General features: G+C 38.8%; 1 protein-coding gene across 22 annotated transcripts in view; it reads right to left on the reverse strand.

Annotated features, from left to right (window-relative positions):
- Positions 1-15529, reverse strand: part of KIAA0825 (KIAA0825 ortholog) — a 241664-nt gene that overhangs the window by 39876 nt on the left and 186259 nt on the right. For 3 of the 22 annotated variants that reach the window (XR_009490288.1, XM_059873648.1, XM_059873631.1), the window contains one exon: positions 4538-4626. The exons of the other annotated variants lie outside the window; for them this stretch is intronic. Coding sequence is in view for 2 of the 3 variants with exons in the window: in XM_059873648.1 (XP_059729631.1) it covers positions 4539-4626 (88 nt within the window). In the remaining variant the exon portion in view is untranslated. The remainder of the gene's footprint in view (positions 1-4537; positions 4627-15529) is intronic. 22 annotated transcript variants of the gene reach the window in all.

The raw sequence follows: 15529 nt of genomic DNA on the forward strand, positions 1-15529 counted from the left end.
AGAGAGAGAGCAGCCTGTGCCTGTGATAGCGCGGCTGGAGTGAAGGAGAAGGTGGGGGGGGTGCCCAGCAGGGCAGCCAGCCGTGGGAGTTCATGAACCAAACCGGCAGAGCCTGGGACTTTTAACCCTTCTTGGGACGATGGAAACCTTGCAAATGCTGATTCCTCCTGGAGTTGGTGAGATTGAGAAAAGTTGAGAAGAATTCTAGGTGGGAGGAGATGATGGAGTGGCTTTTGGCTGGACTTTTCTTGGATAGCTATGGACAGAACCCTTGAGTTCCTGTGACACAGAGACTGCATCTAGGGGGAGGCAAGGGCTCAGAGCCAGGAGAGTGCAGTGATGTGAAGGTGTGTGAACAGAGACGACGGGTGAGGAGGGTGGTGGTGGTGCCCTCCGTCTTTGATGAAGAAGAAGAGGAAGATGATCTCTGTTCGAGAGACCCCTCAGCCCCAGGGGGTGAAACATGGGGGGGACAGGTGTCCCAAAAGGAGAGGGACTGTGCTCTTTTTTTGGAACTGGACAAAGCATCCTTAAAGGGAAAACCCTAGAAGCAGCTCTGGTCCATGTGCAGTGGTGAGAGCACTGGACATGGAAGGAAGAGGTCACGATGGCAAAATGTTCTCCGGGCGGTGCCACACGTGACACGGAAACACGAGAAGTTTCGACTGTTTCCTGGGTGAAGTCTGTAGTGCAAGAGGGACTCCTCTCTTCTCAAAGAACTGAGAATTGATTATCCAAAGGGTGGCAGCGGAATTAAGAAATTTGGTGGGGGGAGGAGGAGGAAATTTGGAAGGTTTTCATCCCGTGTTCTGTGTGTTTTTTTTTTCCCTGTAGTTCTATGTTAATAAAGTTTTTTTTTCCTTTCAATCATAAGTTAGAGCCTGCTCTTCTCTGTCTCTGATCACATCTCACAGCAGATACCAAGAAAAGAGGTTTTCTCATGGAAGCACTGGCATTTCGCCAGGCTCAGACCATGACATTTTTTGGTTCCCTGGTCCGGGAAATCGACTTTTGGGCGAGTGATAAGGTAAACTGTGAGATGTGATCAAGAAGAATAAGAGCAAAGCGTGTATTAGGTTAAGATAGATTAGTAGAGGTTTTATTGTTTAAGTAGAAGTTTGTTTATTGTAATTTTGATAATATTTTTAGAAATATGTGTTCTCAGAGGCGAAGGGTGGAATGTCGTGGTTTGAGAGGAAATGGTTTTTTTGGGATGGTGTGGTCACGCCAATCGGTGTCCAGATTTTAATATTGGCACCTGGTTTGTCCATTGAGGGCATGGATACGCCTCTGAGAACACAGGGGTTAAAAGCTGTGAACTCCCACTGGAAGTTCCTTTTGAGTTCCGGCCCTGGACCAAAGGAGACCTCTCCCCTGTCCAGCTCCTAGCTGGGCAGGGGGGAGGGGAGCCATGTGGCCGGAGGGAGGTAGGCCAGGCCTGGGCCGAAGGGTGGAGGAGCATTGCACTGCGAGGGCTTCGGGCAGCCATCCCCCATTCCCCCCCCGGAGGGAGAGAGAGAGAGAGAGAGCAGCCTGTGCCTGTGATAGCGCGGCTGGAGTGAAGGAGAAGGTGGGGGGGGTGCCCAGCAGGGCAGCCAGCCGTGGGAGTTCATGAACCAAACCGGCAGAGCCTGGGACTTTTAACCCTTCTTGGGACGATGGAAACCTTGCAAATGCTGATTCCTCCTGGAGTTGGTGAGATTGAGAAAAGTTGAGAAGAATTCTAGGTGGGAGGAGATGATGGAGTGGCTTTTGGCTGGACTTTTCTTGGATAGCTATGGACAGAACCCTTGAGTTCCTGTGACACAGAGACTGCATCTAGGGGGAGGCAAGGGCTCAGAGCCAGGAGAGTGCAGTGATGTGAAGGTGTGTGAACAGAGACGACGGGTGAGGAGGGTGGTGGTGGTGCCCTCCGTCTTTGATGAAGAAGAAGAGGAAGATGATCTCTGTTCGAGAGACCCCTCAGCCCCAGGGGGTGAAACATGGGGGGGACAGGTGTCCCAAAAGGAGAGGGACTGTGCTCTTTTTTTGGAACTGGACAAAGCATCCTTAAAGGGAAAACCCTAGAAGCAGCTCTGGTCCATGTGCAGTGGTGAGAGCACTGGACATGGAAGGAAGAGGTCACGATGGCAAAATGTTCTCCGGGCGGTGCCACACGTGACACGGAAACACGAGAAGTTTCGACTGTTTCCTGGGTGAAGTCTGTAGTGCAAGAGGGACTCCTCTCTTCTCAAAGAACTGAGAATTGATTATCCAAAGGGTGGCAGCGGAATTAAGAAATTTGGTGGGGGGAGGAGGAGGAAATTTGGAAGGTTTTCATCCCGTGTTCTGTGTGTTTTTTTTTTTCCCTGTAGTTCTATGTTAATAAAGTTTTTTTTTTCCTTTCAATCATAAGTTAGAGCCTGCTCTTCTCTGTCTCTGATCACATCTCACAGCAGATACCAAGAAAAGAGGTTTTCTCATGGAAGCACTGGCATTTCGCCAGGCTCAGACCATGACAGTTGGCAAGGGCACAAATGGGAGCCTCTGGGTAAGAATCAAGGGGCAAACAAATAATGACAATGTCATCATGGGAGTCCACTGTAGACCTCTCAGGAGGATGATAACACTGACAAACTATTCCTTGAGGAATTAAGGGACACTTGCAAGCCAGCTGTCCTTGTCCTTATGGGGGACTTCAACTTGCCAAAAATATACTGGGAGCATCACACAGCTTGTACGACCCAGGCCAAAAGATTCCTGAGGATCCTGGATGACAACTTTGTGGAATAGGTCCTAAGGGACCTGACTCAGGAAGATGCCTCCTTGACCTCCTGCTCATCCAAAGAGAGAATCTCATAAGCAAAGTGGAGATTGGCAGCTGTCTTGGCCACAGTGACCACAAGGTGATTGAGTTTAAAATGTCTGTTGAGAGAAGGAAAAGTCCCAGAAAAACCTCAGCTCTGGACATGAGGAGAGCAGACATCAGGCTGCTTAGGATGCAAGTGAGTAAAATACCCTGGGAAAATTTTTTTGCAGTTGCTGGGGTCCATCGTTGCATTTTTTAAACATCATGTCCTAAGGAGCAGCAATTCACAGATGCTGGAATTCAAGCAGATGGGGCAGAAGACTGGCTTGGATGAACAGGAATTTTCTCTTGGAAATAAGGCAAAAAAGCAAACAGAAGCAAAGTCAGATGACACAGGAGGAATACAGAGATGCTGCTGCCACTGTAGGGAGAACATTTATTTGGCCAAAACTCAACTGGAGTTGAAGCTGGCCAAAACTGTGAGGGGCAATAAAAAGAGTTTTTTTCAAATATATAAATGATAATAGGGAATATAAAAACAACGTTGGCCCATTACAGGATGAGGATGGTCACCTCACAAACAGGGGTATGGGTAAGGCAGAGGTGTCTAATGCATTCTTTGGTCTCTGTCTTCAACACAGATGATGGACCAAGGAGGTCTCAGTGCCCTGAGCTGGAGGACCATGACTGTGTGGTATTTTTTCATAAAGATGAGCACACAAACGATGGACCTGCCTTTGAATCTGGTCCTAAATCCACTGAAAAATCTAGCACACTTTTAGCAGCTTTGTGGAGTACCTGTACGGTACCCAAATAAGAGGATTTGCCACTTATCTTCCACCTGTTTCTGAGAGTTGCAGATCATCATAGTTTTCTTCCAGTCCCCCAAATGCTTGTCTTAGGCTTCTTCCAGTGAGAGATTGCCATTAATACAGCTCTTCCACAAAGATGGCATCATATAGGCAGCACATTTTAAACAAATTCATTTGACTTTTTGTTACTAGAAATCAAGTACTTTGGGACAAGAAAAAAACAAATCACTTTGTTAAGATTGTTTGCTTTTGTTTACTCATGGCCCCTCCTTATCTATGCAGCATCTGAAAGCCTTCCACTGCTATGCAGTCTATGTCACTGCCTCACATCTAGCATGTCTGAGAAACACCTGTCAGCCCTCCCCAGATGGCTGACTGAACCCCTCCAGGAACTCTAGACTTGCCCAGCCTCTAGAATTTTCTATGATACTTATCAGAATCACGTACTTATTATGATTCAATTACTGAGAGATGCCTCTGCCCAAATTAAGGTGAAAACAGGTCCACATGCCAAAGTCAATAGCACGGATTCTATTTAACAGTAAATGTGAAGTAGAGAGATAGAAAGAAATTGAGGTGGGGGAAGGGGAGGAAGAGGGAGAGAGACAGAGGGAGATCAATCAGAAGACAGTCACCACTCCATGGATTCAGTAGCATCCCGTTCATCCTTCCTCATCCTGGGCTTCTAAGTGGTGGGGGTTCCTGGAGTTGCTCTTCTGGGGCTATCACCTTAGCAAGTTCCTGGTATCTAGAGGGTGTAGATGCTGTTCTAAGAACTTGTGGTGATATGTGCATAAGCAGTAGCTTCCTTTCCCACAGTTCCCACAACAGGAATTTTTGCCAGGATGCATTAACTGGGATGCCCATACCAGATCTCACCTCTGCTAGGCCTGAAATTAGCACCTTCCTGCTCCAAAGTTGTCTCTTCTGTGCTTACCTCAAGCTCCCTCAGTGGTAGCTGTTCTTATGGCAAATTCCTTCTGTGGCCTTTGACAGTGTTTGAGGCAATTGTGATCTTTAAGTCTCCTACAATATTGTGATAATAAAATGAAGTAAATTACCTGTTACTAATAAATTAAAATAAAAAGGCAATGCCAGACATTTCCAAGGACATGAAAACAAAATTGAAACTCTCAGAATTTCTGCTGTCAGATCTTACTGGATCCTCTCTGTAAACAAAGCTCTGCAACCAAGCACCTGGCCATGTTCAGTACTGCTGGAGACTAGCAATAATTTTGAATAGTGGGCTAAAAAAACTCTTGGTGTATAAGAGCTGTTTATTTTCTGGTATGCATCATAACACCAGTCTGAAGTAGCATTTCTGCTTAACAATGCCTCTTTTGCCCTTTACTCCCACTGGTCCACCCAAAAGCGGATCTTAACCAATCTTTCTCCAGTCCGAAATCTCATCCTACTGTAACACATATGACCAGGGATCTTTTAATTTACACTGGCCTCTGATAAAGTTTTCTACCTTATCAGAAGGGGTTCTCTCAAAATCATACTCAACTCCCAATGCAGAAAGAGGAAAATTCCTTGAAAATCCCTAAGAAACATCAATCAGAAAAAAGAAAAAAAAAAATCTATGTTTTGGTTTCTTTCTACACCCTGATTAAGGCTGACAGGAACTAAAAAATCCCCAAACTGATATATACAATACATCTAATTTCCAGAATAAAGCAGTATAGACTCAAAGGGAGAGAAACTTATAGAGAAACTCTTCTATCTTTTACATAGAGAAACAGTTTATTTAACAGTGTATGCTGTATTATAATGTTGCTCATTGTTCAGGATATGAAGTCTACCCGTGGTAAAGAAAAATCCCCTTATTTTTCTGCTTATTCAGGTTTTTTGTCTTGCTTTGTGTTTGGTATCTTGCCTCTTTGTTTTTTGCAAGGAGACTAACCCAGGATTGTTTTGCAAGGAAGTTTGACAGTACTGACATGAACTGCACCAATAAAACAGCAGCAGAAGCACAGATTTGGAAAGGGGCAGATCCCCCAGTGGTGGTCTCCTTACTAAGAGAAATGCTAATAGAATTAGCATTATTCCAGCCTGCAACTGAGTTGTTATATGTTATCAGTACTACCCACAGTTAGCCTCATAAGAATGCTTCCAGTCCTGCTTTCTGCTGCTCATTGTCAAGAGCACTGATCTATAGGTTTGGTCGTCAACGGTGGTCAGGAAGGCAACACAGATGATTTTTCAACCAGTCCTTTTTTGCTATCAGATCATCACTACTTCTCACACTCTTTCATATCCACATAAAAAAAAAAATGTTATTTTGTATTTTCAGCTACCTGAAAATATATTTCAAGGATGTTTTTTAAGGCTTAGACTAGGCATTTGAAAAAAGACAAATGCATGCTGATGAAATTGAATCATAGAATCAGTAAGGCTGGAAAAAATCTCTAAAATAATCAAGTCCAGCCATAAGTCCAGGTCCACTATGTTCACCACTAAATTATGTCTCCAGGCCACACACCCTTTTGGACACTTTCAGTATTACCTCTGTTTCCCTGGGCAGCATGTTCGCTTGCTGGTATTTGATATTAGAGAGTTTGGTAAAGGAGTTTAGCAGTGAAATGGAAAAATCATGGCAAAAGATTTTGGTTACAAACCAAGAAAAAACACAGATACCTGAAAGGGAGTGGGCACAAGCTTATCCCTTGCTGAATATAACAAACCACACTCCATGTTTAGAGACTGTATACTACAAGAGCAGTATTTTAGTGGGTGATGGAGCTTAAAACTGGACCTAACAAGAGTTTAAATGTAGAACAGGGGAGAGATTAATGTATGAATTGACACACACAGGAAACCAGGGCAACCAGCAAATCACAGCCTGAGTGCAAAGAGCAGCTTCTTTCATTACGCTCCTGACAACCCTGGGCAGCAGAGGCACACAAGGACACAGGCTCTGTAAGGCTTAGTTCATCCTAGTGAGCAGCAGAGAAGCCTGCTTCCTGGCCCAATAAATCAAAGGGCTTCACGCGTGCGCAGTTATCACAAGGCTGTTCTTTTATGATCCCTGAGCTTTTGATCTCTCTCCCTCTCCCAGAAGGAGGTTCAAGCATGTCTGCGAGCGTGTGTTATCTCTACACAGGAGTTCTACTTCTCAAAAAAGGCAGAGAATGAACAATATGAGGCATAATAAATGGAATTTCGCCGCTGTGGTATTCTTAGCATTCCCAGCTGCAAGGTCACTTAAGTGTCCTTGAGGAATTTACTGTCCTCCTTGTCACTGTTCTGCTTTTAACCAGCATTGTGACACAGGCATATATATCACAAAACATATGTCTTATAAGTATACTCAGTATCTTTTAGGACCTCCCTTCTTAGTAATTTAAGATTATTTTGCTGTATATAAAATTTCAGTCCTGCTGAAATGACCACCACTTCGTATTTGCTACAACAATCCTGGAAAGCATGTCCAAATTTTACGAGCAACCATAACAACCATCCCTAGATTCATATTTAAATCTACCAAGTCAATTAGCAATTGGCTGCTAGCAGATGGGGTTATAAGTTTCTACTAGAAAAGCTTATGAATAAGGAAATCCCACACTGACTTTGCAACACAGCAGCTTCTGGAAAATCCCTTCACACACTTCAACAAAATGGTCTTCATCTACCTCACATTCCATAGGAAGGGTAATCCCACAAGTCCAGAATTACTGCTTGTCCTTGCTTAGCTGAATGAATCCAGAAGCTGTGGCTCACCAAGTAAATTTACTCCACATTTCTTCCCCTCTCACTTAGCCACAAAGGTGAAGAAAACATGGAGCCAAACACATCTGCCTGTCTGCCATCTGAAGATACACCCACGACAGTTGCCTGCATTCATCAGTGAGACCAGTAACACCTCGCAGAACATCTGTAGGGTTTGGTAAGTATTTTACACTGCATCATAGGAAAAATCACAGACAATACTGCTGAAGAATGTTGCAGCATGAACTATCTGCTCACAACACTAAATGGTTAATAATGAAAATGCTCACCTGATACATCCAATCATTAACTGGTCTAATTATTAGTTTTGCTTGTACAATAAACTGGAATGCAAACAGCTCTCTTTGAATTTCTGTACTTAAAGCAAAAAAAAAAAAAAAAATCCCAATATATGAATGATAACATGAGCTCAGTTCCATGTGTTGGACAACTGGTGATCCCTTATCTATTTGGGACTTCATCCAGTCGTAATCCTGAGAGAAAGCTTTACTTGGTACTGAAAGATGAATAGGAATCAATAAATTCTGAGTACTGCATTTTCACAACAGTAAGGTTAGATTGTACATAACCAGTCTGGAAGAAAAACAAATCCAAGCCAAAACCAAGGTACTCTTCTGTTTTCACAGCAACTGCTAATGCTATGCTGTGGTCACTGAAGTAGAGAGGCTCTGCAGTCTTCATTCAGAAGGATTTTCAAGAACAAACTGGATAAAGCCCTGGCCTGACCCCATGTTAACCTCCAAAGCTTTTTTCCAACCTGAATTATCTCACAAGTCTGTGAGCAGTCCAAGTGGCTCACCTATTATTGCTGGATTATACTAAACAAGTTTGCTTTTTCCCATTACTTATTTTTTCCCTCACCAGAAGTCTATATTTAACTCATTCTTGCCTTGTTGAGTACTGTTCCAAACAGAAGGCACATCTTTCTGTGTTAGCAACATCCATTCTCAAATACTTAAAATGTACTTAAATTTCTTCTATGCCAATTAGCCCACATATTCTGGATTCCAGTACCAGGTGGTGAGTGCTGGAGAAAATGGAAGAATTTATGAAAGCTTAAGACTGGTTTCTCATATACTCTAGCTTGCTCCTTTTAGAAGAAAGTTACTGCACAATTAAAAGGTGTTACAGTTTTATAAAACATATAAATAGGAAATAAATAATGTACTTTCCCATCCAAATTTTAGGCAAGCAATGAATTATTGAAGAAGGTTATGTTCAGTAGAGTGTCTTGTCCAAAAATTTATTGCTTTTTCCTGTCATGACCCATGTTCAACTATTGCCTACCAGAACAATTTTTTCCAAAATGAGTAATTGTAGAGATTTTTCTGAATTTATATGCTGGGCACATTTTTAAATCCTCATCTAAAATGAATAGCCAATAAATTTACACCCTTAGTTTCTCTCTTCAAAACAATGTGTATCACTGAGGTGGTATCTACTGTAATTTTCATTTATATTTGAACAAAATTAGAGCTTTAACAGTCTGTATTATGAGTGACTTTTACAGCACCATGCCATTCTAGCTGTTTCAGCACTATTACAATAAGGTTCTCAAGTTCATAAAGGTATGCTATTTCAACATGCATTTTGACCATTATGACCAACATGACTGTTAGTGTTTCAAATACAATTCCAAATCCTGCAAAACTTAAGAAAGCTACTGCATTTTCTTTCTGAAAATCACTGTGTATAAATTAATTTTACAATATGTGGCATTTTGATTTAGAGAAAGAAAACAAAGGAAGCAGACACATCCCCTCTCTTTTTACAAAAGAAATGTAATAATAGACAACTGCTCCAATTTCTATGACTTTTTAATCAATAGAATTAGTGTACCTGTTTCTTAAGAATATCTCTTAAACAGTTCTTTATATTTACCACTACATAAGTACTTCTGTTTGCCAAAAATAAAGGTCAAAAAAAACTTGAATCTTGACTTAGATTTCTTGATTAACCTGCAAGTTGTAAAACCTTTAACTGTGTTCCATTTAATGCATTTAATAGACGTAAAAGCTCACAAGCAATGATATGAAGGATAATTTACGCTTGCAATGCATTTTTGTCCAATTAATAGATTGCTTGTGTGTTGCACACTTTGCATGACAAAAGAGCAGAATATTAAACTGCCATTTATGAATGCATGAAATTGCACTTTGCAAATTAGAACTGCCGAAACAGAAATTTTTCACCCTGTTTAGGAAATAAACAGTTCTTAACCAATTAAATTGCATTGTAATAATTCTATGATTTATTGCAAGTTGTTTAACTTTCAAAACTTGGCTAACCCATATTAAGGTCACAATCCATCATGTCTTGCTTGGAAAGTCAGCAAATAATGGCTGTTGTAGTAGCTGCTTTTGATGATAGTATGAAAGAAGTATTAGCACTTGTCAACAAAACTGCTTACAACTTAACATTAGCATGCATGGGCTGCTGTACCTATTTATTATTCTGGCAGCTTCACACATATTGTTACAAGCTTATAAAACATTTTGTCGGGTGGAAACCGAATGTACACTGTTTGGTTTTCTGATAGACTGGCAGCATAAATGTCTGGGCTGACTTAGTTTAGGTTAAGTGTAAATAGAGACACAAATTCTTCAGCCTGTTCTCTTATTGATACTGAAAAGTACTGAATTATTCAGCATCCAACTCTTCTGTTTGTGTCTATCACAGTTATCAATTACCCATCAGTCTTCTTGTCAAAACAGAATGGATTAATCTGGCTGAAAACAAGACAAAGAAGTGGATACAATAACAGAGGTGCAGGGTTGCCAAACTGTCAAAGGGAAATCCAGGCAGTGACAATTACCGTCAAAAGTCAGATATCTGGCTTAAGTGAGCAAGTGATTTCCCTTTACAAGCAAAGAATGCACTTAGCTTACTCTAAGTAAATTAATCTACCTACTTTGCCTACTAATGCATTATCAGCAGTGATAGTCACAGTGATTTTGTCAGTCATGCTGCTCAGATGCCTTTATAGCTCAATGCTTTGTGTTGATACTTAAATATGAATATACACAAAATATTAATTTATACATTAAAAGAGAATTACTTGGACACATGAACTTCTGAGCGTGATTACTTGTGTTAGCTTGATCCCTCATACACATAAGATGGTAAGAGAAATGAAGTAAATCTTTGAACTCAGGCCTGTGGAATACACTCAGCTTCTGTTAGGTCTAGCCTTCCATTTTCCTCCCAAGCTCTAAACTTTGAAATCTTGCTTGGTGAACTCTTTAGGTCCATTTATTATTCTTGAAAAAGCATGCAGATGCATGCGATTTCATTTGTATCTTTAAGTAAAATGTTAGTAACACAGTCCCCAGTCTGGAGCAAAGGTTTGGCACCCACTGAGTCATGTTTGGGATTCTATCAGAGGTTTAAGGTTTGTTTACCTTCTCCACCTCCTCCTTCCCCAGAGTAATGCTATCAGAAAAGACTCTTCTAAACTATTTTAGTTAATCATTACTTATGCCTTGCAATCATGGCAGAAGATTTCAAGACCTTGATATAAGCCAAACTTTTCTACTGTATACTGAATAAAAGCTTTTGTACTTAGCATATTTTATACTTTAGAAACTTATCTGCTACCTGATTTTAATTCTTACATAGACATGTAGTACAACATTCTGGATTTTAAATGCATGTTAAAAATTACTAATATTTCCCACTATGTACAAAATTATATTGATAAAACACATTATTCACAAAATCTTGGGACAAAACTTGCACTTGAACATTAAGCAGTTTGACAGACCAAAAAAACTGGTATCCACAAATTTCTACATAAATTGTTGTAATTCTTTAAAAGTCAAAATATGGTCACGAGTATCATCAGAGTAATAAATTTGCAAAAACAAAAACAAACCCTCCCAAATGCACAAAATAAAATCCAAGCAAAACTACACACACAGACTGCAAACAAAGAAACAAAAAGCAAACACAAATCAACCAACCCCCTTCCTGAAATTAGCAGAGATATTTTGCAATCATTTCCCCCACAGGCCTGACTCACTGCTTATCTCTCTAAATATTCTCTAAAAATACAATGAAAACCATTATGTCACATTATTTCAGTAAAGTAGTGACATTTACCTGTTATATGTTAATCTTCCAATTTTTTTTCATTTCCATTAAGCCAGTACATGGCTGGCTCTGTTAAGCGCTTGATATCAAGCATCAGGATTTACTGGCAGACATTTAACAGTCAAGAAAAGATTGCACTTTTATAAAAGTTATTCAGATTGTACAACTCAGCATTGCTAGACATCTGCTCGGTTCTTTTAATAACTTTAAGACTGTAATGTTAGAATTGATAAACAAGATACATATTCTAATATTCCTTGTTCTTCTTTTGGAGATATGCTCAGTGGGATCTCTGTAAAGTTGTGTGGAATTAGTGTCAGGTCCAGGTCTGATTAACTATCTTGATTCCTTTTAAGTGAAACAGTGGAAAAAGATCTCAGGATATCTTTCAGAAAGACCTTTCCAGTTCCAAGAAGGAGACAGTAAAACCTTACCTGTTACTTAATTCTTGACAAAACTGCTTTGTTCCCTTGAAAATTAAGGAATCATTTTTTCCCCTGTAACTGGTGAGAGCAACTATTACTATTATTATAAAAGACATAAAATAATTTAAACAGAAGAAATTCGTTGCTTCATGTCAAAGGTTTTAAAAACCAGTTACAGAAATCAAACACTGCTATGAAAAGAAAATTGCAGTAGAAGCACTTATCCACTTCAAATGTCAGAGAATAATTTTCATTTTAATATAAGGTTTTTTGTCTTTATTTTAAGATCTAGCTTACTCATTTGTTTACTCAAAAAGTTATTAATTATGGCTACTAGATCTATCTGCACGCCTGAAAACTGTCTAATTTTTTCATGTAATGTCCACTGAAGTTCCAGAAAAATCAACACATAAGCTTCACTAACATCTGTCATGTGAGACAATTAGGAGAATAATGTTGTCATTACCAATCTGTTGAAACACCAGCCCAGATTTAACGTTAAGGTAAAAATTGCACCAGTTGACATAGCTTGTATAACTTCCAAAGATGTTTCTTATGGTAAACATCTTTAAATTCTAATCTTGCTGTGTTTTCCCCCAAAGACAGGCACATATCTGAGGATTAAAAGGATTAATTTTTGTTTCTAATACCTAATTATATAACGAGACTGCTGCTCATGAGGCATTATCAAGGTGTGTGTATGAAGCAGCAAAATGGTTGCACCTGTTTAACTTTTATTCTGCAATTCAGAAAAAATAGTTTAACCAAAAATGAAGGTTGAATGTAGGTCTGCCGCTATGGTGTTTCTGAGAAAAAAGCAGAAAATGCAGAATTGAGATGCCCCTCCAGTGGCAGGGACTTCAGGCTGACAAGGCTGCTGGAGTTTCCATTAGACAGTCAGCAAACATAGCCTCCAAGCTGCAGATGGGGAGCCCTGAACAAATCTCAGTATCATCATGAAAACTGAAAATATGCAGGAGGTAAATAAGTATCAGAGCAGTTGGTGGTAGATTAACATTTCATAAAGCACATCTCAATTGATGGTTTCTTGCATTGATTGTCAAATGTTAGATACACGAAAGCACATTCATACTAGTGACAAAATTAAAATCTAGTATGCTTATTATCATTATCAAGCAGCATTAGAGGTAATCAAGCTTTTTACATAAAACTGCAAAATCATATTTTGTCAGTTTAAGTAAGATTATTCAACAATAAAGATATAATATAGTATAATATAAATATAATAAAGATAATCTGCATTTGTGCAGACTATCATGAGGTTTCTGAGGAATTTTCCAAGCCCAAAAGAAAAAACAATACAGGAAACTGAGGTAATCCCAAACCTACCCACAGAACGATAAAGACTAGGATGCTGCTAAAGAATGTTTTCAGAATTCTTAGTAACTTTCATTATCCCACTTTCAAAAACTAAGCAAAATGCAATTATGTCAAATTATATTATCCTTCCATGGTTTGAACGTTTAGTTCAGAGGTAGCATCTCCAAAGAATTAAATTAATTATGTATAAAGCAGTGGTGCTAATGTCAAAAGATTTTCTAAAAAGCTGACAGCTCCCAAACAAAAATATTTTGAGTACACACTTTATATTATTGCCTGAAATTATTATTATTATTATTATTTTTATTACAAACTTAGCATGTTAAGAAAACATTGGATTTATTAAGCTGTCCACTATAACTGGTCCTGCTTGTTTCAATATGGTCGAATCTGTCTTGTTTAAAGTATCATGCCAAGCAGAGTTATTAGCAACTACTTGGCATTGACAACATTTGTGGACACACAAGGCCAGATGACACAATAATTATCTCATTTCTTTTGAGTATTTCAAAGTGTTTGATGTGTTACTTCAAGCTATGCATTTTCTGAGGGAAAAACCCCAGCAAGTTAAAGAAATAGAAAATAAATTATTGTGAACTGGTGCATTTAAACGGTGCTTTATCTAATGCAGTCTGTGCAATTCTGCCCCATCTTCAGACAGGCGATTATCATTCTGAATCATCCATAAAAAGAGGACAAGGATCAGAACTCCCTCTGTGATCACAGCTTATTCCAATTACCATCCTAAAAATACTCATCTCTCACTCTTCAAAGCTTGTATGGAAAGAGAATCCCAAGGGTGGTCTAAAGAACCCCTTCCCAACCTACAGCCTGTTATAAATGATAAAAACAAGACCCTGGCTAAGAAACTGACATTCTTAACTGCAGTAATAATGAGATACATGAACTGAAAATTGCTTTTGAAAAATCAAACTGATCAACTGATCATGGCACTTCAATTGCAAGTCAAAGTATCAGGGTAAGCAAAATTTCTCTTTCAACCCATAACAATACTTAAAGAAAGAAGAAAAAAAAATCTGCTGGGTATTGGAACTTTTGGGTTCTTTTCATCAGGAGCCCACATTGGTATTAATAGTGTGGGTTGCATTGAGTCAGAGTCACAAGTCTCGGAAACCACATCTTTGTCAAACTCAATAGGAAGGGCTGCTTCCACCTATTCATGCTTTTCATCTAATGTTTTATTTTGAGACGTTTTATTGGCCTAGAGGGGAAACAAATATCAATGTTTCTATTGAGCACTATTTTTTTGAGAATGAAGTGTCTGACAAAACATCATAATTATGACTAACTTGCTTTCAGAACATACTTATGGGCATTCAGTAGTACAAGATCTGTCTACTTTTGCTAACATAGTTACACTTAGAATCACAGAAACATTCCAAATTTTTCTCAAAATGTCATATAAATCCTGTAAAAACATCATTGAAATGAACAGCAGTTTAAAAATTAAAATAATTGATCAAAATGAAAAACACTGATAAAATTAACCATAAATAATGAGTAGACCTGGCATACAACTTCTTGGTTTCTGGTGAAAAAATATATTGGTAGGAAATGCCTTTTAAGCAAAAGTTAAATCCTACACAGGAATTCTTTTCCCCACTGGAATTCTGTATTGTAAAGCAAAGAACAGAACTAAAAACAACCCATGCTATTTCTGTCCATTATTTTGATTAAATTGAACTTTTCATCTTCCATCAGTTCAGCAATGATGTAAGTTTATTGAGCTGCTCATAGATCTTAGATAGACTGTGTATTTATTGAATGCCTCATATCTCTCATTATTTTTATGGGGAAGATTTTTTTACACTGCATCTTTGGGTTGGTGTGCAGGAGATTGAAATGCAACACTGCTAACATTAACAAAATGGTACTTTTCCATTTAACTCAAAATGGAACATGAGCCATGAAAAGATCAGCTCAGAATTATTCCATACTGTACTGTGCTTGAGAATACTTAAAAATCTTCTGGTTTGGAAAAATAAATAACAGTTTTATTTTTCAGTGTTCATAAAAATTGTCTAAATAAAGAGTATTGAGATCAGAAAGACTAAGCAGGCATTTAAATATATAGAAACTCAAAATTTTTTGGCTGATGTGAACTTAATTTTTTTTTGTCAATAGCTTGCAGGCTAATGAAAAGCACTCATATTGAATTTAGTAATACATTATTGCCTATTTCTATATTAAAATTTTAAATTATAATAGAGGTGGCTGATTACTTGCTTTATTAACTTAGCATTGATCAACTTTTTTTCTTATCTTTTTCTTATCAAGGTGAGGCTAGCACACAACAGCTAAAACCTATTTATCAATAA

This window comes from Haemorhous mexicanus, chromosome Z (genome assembly GCF_027477595.1).
Source record: "Haemorhous mexicanus isolate bHaeMex1 chromosome Z, bHaeMex1.pri, whole genome shotgun sequence".
In the NCBI taxonomy this organism is placed as follows: Eukaryota; Metazoa; Chordata; class Aves; order Passeriformes; family Fringillidae; genus Haemorhous; species Haemorhous mexicanus.